Below are 12,889 nucleotides of genomic sequence, written 5' to 3'. Positions count from 1 at the left end.
ACACCAAAATTGATTGTGTCAATGATGAGGCCCCTCAGAGCAGCAGCCTCGGTGTAATCTAGAAACTTCTCAAAAAGATGAATTCTTGGACCCCATCCCCAAGTGATCAACTCAGAAACTCTGAGAATGGGGCCCAGAAATCTGTGTTTTAAAAATCCCTCCAGTGACTCAGATGTAGCCTCAAGGTTGAGAACCACTGGTATAAACAATAAAACACCATCTCTGATTACTTCAAGTAACTTGTATTTAGTGGGAGGTACACATAAGCAAATCACTCCATACAGTACCATAATTGTCACAGGGGTAAGCAAAGGAGGGAGTCTAAGTCACCCTTGAGTTTAGGAAGAGCTTTGTAGAGGCCCTGACACTTGTGCTAGATCCTAAAGGTTAAGCACTGGGCCACAGAAGAAGAAAGAGAAGAACATTCCAGAAGCTGGGAAAAACATATACAAAGGCATGCAGGAAAGAAAAGGACATTTTGGGGGAAAGTTCAGTGGTCTGACAGGCTTAGAAAGAAGACTGCATCTGAACGACTGAAGGGCTAGAAAGACAGAAAAGATAGGCAGAGCGCAGACCTTCAGTTCCAAGAGAATCGCATTGTGAGACTAATCTAAGTAATTGGTTTTTATCCTGACAGCTATAGGAAGCAATTGAAATATTGCAGTTATGGGTTAAAATAAAATGTTGCAGAATTTGAGTGGTCCACTTAAACTGAAGAAATGGTTTTGTATTGGAAAATAGTGTGATATTAGGCTAGAAAAGTAGGCTGAAATAATATTTATCTAAATGTCTGTCAAGTACCTACCATATCAAGGTACTGTCAGTAACCAGGGTATTTGAGGTTGAATAGAAATGATTCCTGGCCTCAAAGAACTTACAATCTTCTGAAAAATTCAGATATGTTAACCTTTCACTCTATGTAATACTATGATAATATTGACTGGGAGATTCAGCAAAAGTTTCACAAATATGACAGCATTATAGCAGAAGTGGAGAGGAACTGGAAGAAAGACAGAGCAGCAGGAACCCCAGCCAGAGCTTCGGAAGTGTAAGGTGATCTTAAGATGTTTTCAGTATAGCAGAAAAACTTTCAAAAGCTATGTAAAAGTCTGTAGCAGAGAAGGCTCTGGAATTTGGAGCCAGATCATAAAAGGCTACTAGATGGTGATGGAGTTGGAAAGGCATTTCCAGCAATAGAGAGAGGGCTAAGGGAACTGGGGACCTCACAGGCAGGAGAGAAGATGAATAATTTAGTGAAGCAAAAGAATATGTATTGAACAGTCTAACCCCAAATCTACCATTATAACCTTGCCAAAGAAGGCAGTGCGGATCAAGTAAAGAGTAAGTTGCTACATAAAGATTACACAGGCCAGCCTGGGCAACATGGTGACACCCTATCTCTATAGAAAAATGCAAAAATTAGTCAGGCATGGTGGTGCATGCCTGTGGTCCCAGCTACTTGGAGGCTGAGGTAGGAGGATTGCTTGAGCCCAGTAGTTTGAGCTGCAGTGAGCTGTGATCATGCCACTGAACTCTAGCCTGGATGACAGTGAGACCCTGTCTCAAAAAAAAAAAAAAAAAAAAAAAAAGAAAGAAAGAAAAGAAAACAAGAATAGACAGTAAGAGAGCTTTCCCAGGTTCCTGAAGAATCTACCACCTCAACACACCACAAAATAAAGAAAGAAAGAAAAAGAAAAAGAAAATGTTCAATTTGCAAAGCTCTGGAATCAATTAAGATATAATTGATTACAAGTTAAATGTAGAAATATAATCAACCTTCATGTCCAAACATTGGATATGAAGATCCACTGGATATGGAGAATCATTGAGCAATTATACTTATGCCATACTTTTTGTAGAATAATTCTCCCTATATGTAGGCCTTCTTTCTGTTTCTTAAATACTCTAAGTTTCCTATATTAGGTATTTTATACGGTACATCATTTTCTATCTGTCCCTCTCTTTGTTTTTATTGTACTCATCTAATCTTTCTTTAAGAATATATTATACATTAATTTACTCATTCATTTTATCTCTCCTCCAGACAAGCCGTGAGGAACACATGTTCTTCCTCACTTCATCCCCAAATCCTAGAACAGTATCTAGCAAAGGCAAAACAGATTTCTTTTCAGTAAATGAAGTGCATAAAACAAACTCAAATACTCTATACTTTTATCAATATTTGTGAGCTCCAAATTTCCATCTTTCCTTGGTTCAAAGCTGGAACCCATCAGTATCTAATCTGAAAATAAGACACCTCCAAAATTTCTTTAACCTCATCCCAGCACTTTGGGAGGCCGAGACAGGTGGATCACAAGGTCAGGAGATTGAGACCATCCTGGCTAACATGGTGAAATCCCATCTCTACTGAAAATACAAAAAAAAAAAAAAAAACATTTAGCCGGGTATGGTGGCAGGTGCCTGTAGTGAGGCAGGAGAATGGCGTGAACCCGGGAAGTGGGAGGCGGAACTTGCAGTGAGCCGAGATCACGCCACTGCATTCCAGCCTGGGCGACAGAGCGAGACCCCATCTCAAAAAAAAAAAAAAAAAAACATGTATTTAACCTCTTGATCATCATTTCTGATTGAGTATGATAAGAAGCACATTTTGATCTTTGCATGATAATTAACTCCCTAAAGTGACTCAATTAGAGCTTTTACAAAAGATTCTAAGTCACTACTTTATTGAAATCAAAATATACATAGCTCTTCAATTAACACGTGTGGAAATATTCTCCCTGTTTCCAGTGGCACAGCATTTTAAATTACCTAGATCCATTAATTCGAGCAAGCCACGTTGTAAAATATTCTTGTGTTTCTGTACATGCTATACTTTAACTCAGTTCATACAAAAGCTAAGGGCTAAAATTGGCATTTGTGTAAAAGAATGTTAAACTCTTGGAAGATAAGATATGACTTGTAATCAGGGACACTGTAATCAGGAACATTGGGATTGTTCCTACATTTGTTGTCTGTGAAGAGTGAATGACATATCACTACTCCCCTGAATTGGTTATGGGAGTAGCTGAATGAGCCAAGTGTCACCAGCACAAGTCCCAGGAATTGACTCCATGTTCTTTTTTCTTTCTTTCTTTTTTTTTTTTTTTTTTTTTTGTAGACAGAGTTTTGCTCTTGTCACCCAGGCTGGATTGCAATGGTGCGATCTCGGCTCACTTTAACCTCCGCCTCCCAGGTCAAGCAGTTCTGCCTCAGCCTCCCGAGTAGCTGGGACTACAGGCATGCACCACCACACCCAGCTAATTTGGTATTTTTAGTGGAGACAAGGTTTCACCATGTTGGCCAGGTTGGTCTTGGACTCCTGACCTCAGGTGATCCACCTGCCTCGGCCTTCCAAAGTGCTGAGATAACAGGCATAAGCCACCATGCCTGACCCATTTTCACTTATTTACTAAAAAACATTTATTGAGGAAACTCATCTAGGTACTAGAGATAGTGGTACATAAGACTGTCTTTATGGAATTTGTATTACAGTGCAGGAGACAGTCACTAAACCAATAAACAAGTATAAGATATGACCATAATGTCTGGATGCATGGGCTGATATACATAAATTGTTTATTGATATGTAATACATGGTATGTTGCAGATATTGCATAATACATTCAATGTGTTGTCCTTCATTAACAATGTATAGTTCAACAGGCTATGTCTTTCTGCTAGTCCCTGTACATGTATCTGTGATGCATTGGTATTTCTGATCTTTATTTCATAATCTTTGTTTTTAGCAACTCCTGGCAAAAGTAATCAAGATGAATCAATCTATATAAAAAAGAAAATAATATTATCTATGTTTCTATAGTTTTTGACCACTCTATAGAATATAATTCAGATAAATGAGTTCTAAGAACAAAATAAGGTAATTATAATAATTAAAATTACAGTGTTACTGTGTGCCAGGCAGTGTTTCAAGCTAATTCTTCTCTAATTTTACAATGTCTATCAATCTCATGGGGTTCTCGTTAAAATTCAGATTCTAAGTCAGTAGTTCCTAAGAACAGATCAAGATTATGCATTTCTAATGAACTTCCAAGTGACGCTGATGCTGCTGGTGAATGGGCTGCACATTGAGTAGGGAGGGACTAAACATTTTATATGAAGCTAAATTACTTCCTTAAAGTTTCATAGCTTAGGAGTGAGCAGAGCTGGGATCCCAAACCAGGAGGGCTGTCACTTGGATGTAGCTTTTAATCACTGTGCCCTAGTATATAAAGATTGACTGAGACAAGGATGGGTGCTATTTTAGATAGGTAATCAGAGGAGTGGCTGTTACCAAAATGGAGGAAGGAAACAAGTCAAAGAGCAGGAAGAGCACATAGTGGGAAGATCTGCAAGTGCGAAGGCTTAGAGGCAGGAACTAGATGTATGTACCTGGCAACATACTGAATTGGTTGGTGAAGGTGAGGAAAGAAGGGTATGAAATTAGCACCAGCCCAGTGCAAATTTTAAAAGTGTGATTTCTATAATAGAAGAGATAGTATTTTCATAGTCCAGGACCCAGGATCTATCATTAAGTAGACAGGGGTTTAAATCTTAACCACACTGTACTATTTTACCTTAAGGAAATCATTTAATGTCTTAGTTCATTTAAGTTGCTATAGCAAGAGACCAAACACTTAGTGACTTATATGCAATCAAAATTTATTTCCTATGGTTCTGGAGGCTGGGAAATCCAAGATGAAAGTGTTGGCAGATTTGATGTCTGATGAGGGATCACTTTCTGGTTCACAGACACCATTTTCACTGTGTCCTCACATAGACACCATTTTCACTGTGTCCTCACATGGTGAAAGGATGAACAAGCTCCTTCAGGTCTCGTTTATAAGGACAGTAATCCTATTTATGAAGTCTCTGTTTCGTGACCTGGTCACCTCCAAGGGCACCACTTCCTAATCCTATCACCTTGAGGATTAGGATTTCAACATATTAATTATCAGGGGACACAAACATTCAGACCACTGCCCTTTACTTATTCAATTTTCCACATATGTAAAAAGTGATCAACATAGGATCCAAAGAGTTGGAATAATAAAATGCTTATAAACTGTCTGGCACATATTGAGATCTAAATGATTAGCATTCTTGTTTATAGAAAAAGCCTATAAGTGGTCAAAGCTTAAAATTATAATTGATGCAGTTAAATCTATCGGTAGAATGGTGATTTCAGGAATAGGAATGAATCAAAAGTACAAAGAATAAAATAAGTTAAAAAAATGCCCCAAATGGAGAAATAGCAATATTTGTCTCTCATTAATTTTACTCTTCTAGGCCAGGATTGAGTTTCATGTAATTTCGAGACAAGCTATATGTTCCAAAGAAAAATTATAATCTATTCTCCCATGAAACAGTCCATTAGGTTGATTCTTCCACGTGATAGCTTCTCTATTTCTTAAAAAGTACTTTCCCTAAGTTTCCTTAAAAATCTCACTTCAAATTTCACAGAACTCCCATTGAATACATCTGCTTATGTTTATGCTCACAAAGTACTCATTTGTATATAGATTCTAGAACTCAATATGTAGTACCAATGTAACTATTCAGCACTTACATTTTAGTTAGAAATGGATACTCCATCTTTCTTTTAAAGTAGTTTTAATTCCTCAACTAGTATTGCATAACTTTTCTTTGCTTGGATGACTTTCTCACAATGAGAAGGAGAAATAACCTGTACAAGCCTCTACATAGAAGAACTGTTGAAGGACTGGCTAAGTAGTTTATATTATTCTCATCTAGCCACATTGTCAACATGATGTACCTTTTTTGCCAAGCTTTTATTCAAACAGCTCAGGAAAGTCAGGAATACAGGGGTAGGTAGGATGTTACGAAAACGCAGTTTTGATGTCTTGTTCGTAATGGTCTACAGAAAAAGAAGGAGGCTGTTGAAAGTGGGAAACGACAAATTGAGAACACTTTAAAAGAGGGCAATGACATACTCGATGAAGCCAACCGTCTTGCAGATGAAATCAACTCCATCATAGATGTGAGTATTTGGTAGAACTCAAAAGAGAAATGGTAATGAGTAAATGGGAGCCTATGAGAAAGCTCAGTAATATAAGCAAATACTCGTATTTGTTTTCCTGTAGAGATAAAATTATTTTTGCATTATTCTGCTGTGACCATGCCTATCTATTGGTGACAACTGGAATATCACTTTGTTCTCCCAGTGGACACGAGTGTTTGTGTGAGGGTACTCACACATTCACACAAATCTGTTTTTGTCCCCAGCGATGAAGGACATTTCTTGTTCCTAGAGCAGCACTTACAATCTGCTTCAATATTTATATAACATTAGTTAAAAGAGAAATGTAAATTTACAAACAGGCTTTTAACATGTAATGTATAATGCATTACATAGAGTGATATGTGGTCATAGAAATGCAAATGGCCTAAGAGATCCTAATGATATGTATACCTATGAAGTGGCATTGTTTAAATAGATAGGCTTTTCTTGGTGTAAGTTGGTTTCTTAAATTTCCTAGTCTATTTCATTAAATAATGACTTTAATTCTCTATTATTTTTGCTATGTTAGTAAGTTTGAAGTTTCATTTAAAAACTGAACATTTGGGCCAGGCGCGGTGGCTCACGCCTGTAATCCCAGCACTTCGAGAGGCGGAGGCGGGTAGATTACCTGAGCTCGGGAGTTCAAAATCAGCCTGGGCAATACGGTGAAACCCCGTCTCCACTAAACATTCAAAAAATTAGCTGGGGCTGGTGGCGGGCGCCTATAATCCCAGCTACTCAGGAGGCTGAGGCAGGAGAATTGCTTGAACCTGGGAGGCGGAGGTTGCAGTGAGCTGAAATCACACTACTGCATTTCAGCCTGGGCGACAGAGCAAGACTCTGTCTCAATAAATAAATAAACAAACAAATAAACAAACGTGTAGTTATGTCTCATAGAGAAATTAGTAAAAGAGAGGAGGCTTGAATTCACTTGCTTAAAATGCCCTCTTCTCTACAAATCAGTATGTTGAAGACATCCAAACTAAATTGCCACCTATGTCTGAGGAGCTTAACAACAAAATAGATGACCTCTCCCAAGAAATAAAGGACAGGAAGCTTGCAGAGAAGGTGTCCCAGGCTGAGAGCCACGCAGCTCAGTTGAATGACTCATCTGCTGTCCTTGATGGGTATGTCATTTGTTGTTGGAAATGTTTGTGTATTTTGATACTTGTCCAAAGGTTTTGACTAGCATAAATGGTACAGAATCATTTTCAAATCCTGATTTCTGTTAACTATGAACACACTAGCTATATGGCTTTTCTGTGGACGGGCTTAATTAGGAGGTTCTGGGCAAAGTTCTGCTAGAACAGCATCAAAGTCTGAGTTACAAGTAGATTCAAATATGGCTTAGTAGGCTTAATATTCAAGTATGGCCCTAGGCTACACTTAGAAAAAATGAGTTTCTGTTCTTTATTAGAAAGCACAGTGGTTGCCTTATTAGCATTTTAAATAACATATAAAAACACATTCTGTTTCAAATTTCAGTTTTATGTTTCTAATGCAATCAAAACAATTTATTGTTAAAAGGGTGACTTTTGAAAATGTGGTCCCATACATAGCATTTAAGTCTTTTTTTTCTCTTTTAAGCTCCGAGAGAGATATTACATTTTCTACTGTAAAATAGCAGTTTATTCTAGCTGGGATTATTACATAGGTCATAGGAGGGAGAGTAAAGAGGAAAGTATATTTGGCTTACAAACAGCCTTCTGTGTATAACTGATATGCTTCTCCCACAATTTTGAGATTGTCATAATTAATAGAGGTGCTGTTAGCCCCAAGAATAATTTGCCCAAATAAATCTACATCACATGCAAGGCTTTTTTTCATACTTAATACTTACTGTTACAAAGAAAATATACTAATATTTGAAGACCTTGGACAATATATGCATTACCATTTTATTTTATGTCAAACTTTTGCCACTTTATAATGAAGGGTGGGTGGGAGATGAAACACAAAGCTAGATATATCATCAGACCCAAGTTCTAAGTCCTTACTTGGGGACGTATTGGTCATTTGGCCTGAAACAGGCCATTTAACCTTCTGAAATTCATTTGGTCTCCTCTGGGAAGTGCACCCACCCCAGAAAGATTTTGTGAAATTAATTCCAGTAGTAGAAGTGCTCTGAATCTCACAGCATGCTTCACAAATAAAAAATTGTCTCATATCACACACCTGCTACAGCACATGGTTGCAGAGACTTTTGGAGGATGCTATGGGTATTTAAGATATGTTGGTAGTATTTCATAGTTGAATTATTTAGAAATATAAGTTTAGGTTGTAGAAAACTACAAGACAATATAATAAGGAGATACTTCACTATGATTTGGAATTGTCATAGATATATTGGCCATGATCATTTGGAAGCCAGATTTCTTAGTAATTAGGACATTCTTCACTTGAGTACCATTGAGTGCCCTGACATTCTTTTTCTGAATCATCCCACCAGAATCCTTGATGAGGCTAAAAACATCTCCTTCAATGCCACTGCAGCCTTCAAAGCTTACAGCAATATTAAGGACTATATTGATGAAGCTGAGAAAGTTGCCAAAGAAGCCAAAGATCTTGCACATGAAGCTACGAAACTGGTAAGAAACAAATAGCACATGTGCTGGGAATGGAAGTCAACCTTTTTGAATTTTTCAAATGTAAGTCAGTCTAGAAAATCCCAGTAAATTGGCATATTTGTTTTGGGTTATTTTTGAAGACCTCTTTTAAAATTTACCTAAAATAAATTCTCGGTATGCTATAATTATAGTGGAACTCTTTCATCAGTCACCCACTACCACTGTTAGGGTCTTAAAATTATTACAGACACCAAGCAAAGTTCGTGCTACCAACTCACATAATAAAAGAGGCAAAGAGAACACTCTGGATAGGGAATTTTATCACCATTGTCTCAAGTATCATTAGTAAAAAAGAAAAAAAAAAACCATTGCATATAATCACACACAAGTTAGTTACACATGAAAGTTTGTATTGTTGTACAATACATTGTATTGAAGAAAAGTTGGTAGTACTATTTCAGGTTTTAAAAAATCTCATAGGAATCTTCCTGAATAAAATGTTTAGAACCATCATTTATTTATTTTGCTTCACATAGAACCTACCAAACACATGAGACTTTTTCTGGGGAGAAACCTGATTGGACATTGACTGTGAGTTAAATACACATAAGCAATGGTGTTAAAGAAACCGATCAACATTTTCTTTGCTCCAGTGTTGGGCAAAAATGCTTTCTAGGATTTCAGGGATATTAGAGATACCACAGGCTTAGCAGGTTCATTTTGTGGTCATAATGAAACATCACATTCTATGAGCAATTAGTACTGTTTTTGGTTTCTCTTGAATGAGCTCTGCTGATGATGTATGTTCTGTTTACTTCTTATTCAAAATAGTGGCATGATCATTGCAGAAGTGTTTCTGTGTTCAGTTATCCTTTCAAAATGAATCTACTTTTCACATCTAAACTAAATTTTTATCCATCTTCTGATAGATAATTTTCTATTTTAAAGACCCTAATTTCCAAGTTCACCATTTTCATTTCACCTATTTTATTGTATGATTATTTTCAGCACCTAAAATAGTGCCTGGCAAATAGTAGGCACTTACGAATGAATGAGTGAATTTTTTCATTATAACTGACACCTTTTATGCCTATTCATAATCTTTTATACCAGTAAAAATTTGCTATAGTAATTGCTTCATCCTTATACATTTATTGTAACATTTTATGTTAAGGAGTTGTTTAATTTTACCCTAATTTAATACCTTTAGGAAAAATCATTTTTTACCAACATAAAGTGTGCACTTACTTCTTACCACCCATGCTTATGCATGGTAGGCTAACCAACCTCAGAGAGTGATGGTGAGTTGTAGTGCATTACATCATGTCTGCAGTTATCATTATTCCTTCTCTCTTTCCACAATCATTTAAAAATAATATGTCTGAAAAATTACAAAATAAGTGCTATAGAGAATCACTGATTCATGAAACGACTATCAGAAAAGAAAAAGATGATCTGTCCCAGAAATTTTGTTGGAATGTTTTTTCATAAGCAGAATAAATAAAATTTTAGTTTTAATAAATCAATATAATATAGTTCTATTTTGCTGGAAAATAAATATATTTGAAAAATATTAAGTTGAGTAATTATCTAAATAGGACTAACATCCCATAAATATAAGATCTGATATGTAAGCTATAGATCAACAGAGAAGAATGAGATTAAGTGTATTATTAAGTTTAAAAGAGTTCAAAGCATAACAATATAGAAGAGTCCTCTACCCATTTGAGTCTAGCCCTATAAAGAAGGAAGAATGTTTTTAATAACTTAAAAAGAAAAACAAAGAAACAAATTATACATTTGCAGGAGAAAAGGAAAAGGTCAAGTAAAAAAGCAACCAATGACCACTATGAAGAAAATGGAGGTCAGATAATTTGAGAAGAAAAAAAACATTGAGGCCGGGCGCGGTGGCTCAAGCCTGTAATCCCAGCACTTTGGGAGGCCGAGACGGGCGGATCACGAGGTCAGGAGATCGAGACCATCCTGGCTGACACGGTGAAACCCTGTCTCTACTAAAAAATACAAAAAACTAGCCGGGCGAGGTGGTGAGCGCCTGTAGTCCCAGCTACTCGGGAGGCTGAGGCAGGAGAATGGCTTGAACCCGGGAGGCGGAGTTTGCAGTGAGCTGCGATCCGGCCACCGCACTCCAACCTGGGCAACAGAGCGAGACTCCGTCTCAAAAAAAAAAAAGAAAAAAAGCATTGAAAATACCATAAGAAAAGAAACAAAGAAATGATAGAAATAACGTCCAAGCATAATTAAGACAATACTTTAAAATCAACTTTGATTTTTTAAAAATTTACTTGTCTTCCTATATATAAACACACATAGACAATCAAGAATCACATTAAAAGGAAAATATGAGTGAGAAGGAAGTGGATCCTTTATAAGCAGGAGACAGCTAATATGATTTGTTTGTAGTGCAGTATTATTTTGTAAAGAGTAATAGCTACTTGTCTTGCATAAATAATTTCTTTAAATATCAGAATGGGCCGGGCGCGGTGGCTCAAGCCTGTAATCCCAGCACTTTGGGAGGCCGAGACGGGCGGATCACTAGGTCAGGAGATCGAGACCATCCTGGCTAATACGGTGAAACCCCATCTCTACTAAAAAATACAAAAAAAACTAGCCGGGCGAGGTGGCGGGCGCCTGTAGTCTCAGCTACTTGGGAGTCTGAGGCAGGAGAATGGTGTAAACCCGGGGGGCGGAGCTTGCAGTGAGCTGAGATCCGGCCATTGCACTCCAGCCTGGGCGACAGAGCAAGACTCTGTCTCAAAAAAGGAAAAAAAAAAAAAATCAGAATGAAATATTATTTTAAGAACTTAGACATCATGAAATAACAAATACTATTTTTCTATTGATGTTGGGCGAGGAAAGTACTATAAAGCATTTGTTTTCCTACATATAATCTCCAAGAAAATATCTCATTTTGTACTTCTCTAGAGGGTGCAAGGAAAAGGAGAAAAGAGATACGTCACTCATAAAATGGAATCAAAATGGAATATGGACATCCAGTAATTTTTTCTAATCTTAGTGGCTTTGATCCTATAAGACTCTAAAATAACAGAGAATTAGATGTTTTTAAAACATTTCCAGGTCATAGATAAACTCAAAGCCTACATTATCTACCAGATCAGATTTTTAAAATTGATGAATGTATTAGGGTTCTCTAGAAGGACAGAATTAGTAGGATAGATGTGTATATAGAGGGGAGTTTATTAAGGAATATTGACTCACACCATCACAAGATGAAGTCCCACAATAGGCCATCTGCAAGCTAAGGAGCAGGGAAGCCAGTCCGAGTCCCAAAACCTCGAAAGTAGGGAAGCTGACAGTGCAGCCTTCAGTCTGTGGCTGAAGGCCTGAGAGCCTCTGGCAAACCACTGGTGTAAGTCCAGGAGTCCAAAAGCTGAAGAACTTGGAGTGTGATGTTTGAGGGCAGGAAGCACCCAGCACGGGCGAAAGATGAAGGCTGGAAGAGTCAGAAGATCTGCTCTTTCCACTTTCTCCTGCCTGCTTTTATTCTAACCATACTGGCAGCTGATTAGATGGTGCCCACCCACATTGAGGGTGGGTCTGCCTTTTCCAGTCCAGTAACTCAAATTTTAATCTCCTTTGGCAACACTCTCACAGAGACACCCAGGAACAATACTTTGCATCCTTCAATCCAATCAAGCTGATACTCAATATTAATCATCACAAGTCCACCCCTTGTCAACTTGAAACCATACACATCTCCTGAAATCATACATAATCTCCAAATAAAGATAATAATAATGTCATAATTATACCTAACAGAACACAGCTATCCGTTGTACAATCAGATGCACAATAATCCTTAACCTAAATGCTATTACATAAAGTTAACAACACTTAAATGCTGATATGAAGTCAATAAATTTTATGTCACGTGATAAAGGAAAAAGAAAGCAAATGAAGATATTTTTCTAGTACAAGTGTATACATGCACAAATATATTCTTAGCAGAATAAAGAGGAAAGATTCATGATAATTACAGTCTTCATTTCTGCTACTGGCCATGTGGTCACAGCTGGTATTGATGACTACCTTCTTCTACTACCCATTATGTATTCCCTTTGCCTTCTGCAAGCACTCAGCGGGTCATGGTTTTTTTACCTGGTTGGGTGACCCAAACCTTTATTCTGGAAGGGTCTGTGCCATTTGTAGTCCTGTCTAGATTGGGTTGTTATAGTTTCCCGTTGACCTTAATCACAAGGGATGGTAATATTAAGAGATGTCCTATGGGATCTCTTGTATTCCACGCATGCTCTTCCTTACCTCC

General features: G+C 37.4%; 1 protein-coding gene across 4 annotated transcripts in view; it reads left to right on the top strand.

Annotated features, from left to right (window-relative positions):
- LAMA2 (laminin subunit alpha 2) overlaps window positions 1-12,889 on the top strand; it is a 622,674-nt gene that overhangs the window by 492,297 nt on the left and 117,488 nt on the right. For all 4 annotated transcript variants that reach the window (XM_033235504.1, XM_033235503.1, XM_033235507.1 and 1 more), the window contains 3 exons: window positions 5,882-5,998; window positions 6,983-7,146; window positions 8,469-8,607. In XM_033235504.1, the coding sequence (XP_033091395.1) occupies window positions 5,882-5,998; window positions 6,983-7,146; window positions 8,469-8,607 (420 nt within the window). The remainder of the gene's footprint in view (window positions 1-5,881; window positions 5,999-6,982; window positions 7,147-8,468; window positions 8,608-12,889) is intronic.

Source organism: Trachypithecus francoisi, unplaced genomic scaffold, assembly GCF_009764315.1.
Source record: "Trachypithecus francoisi isolate TF-2019V2 unplaced genomic scaffold, Tfra_2.0 Lachesis_group15, whole genome shotgun sequence".
NCBI lineage: Eukaryota > Metazoa > Chordata > Mammalia > Primates > Cercopithecidae > Trachypithecus > Trachypithecus francoisi.
The sequence above is the reverse complement of the archived record's forward strand: the minus strand, read 5'-3'. Positions and strand labels throughout refer to the sequence as shown.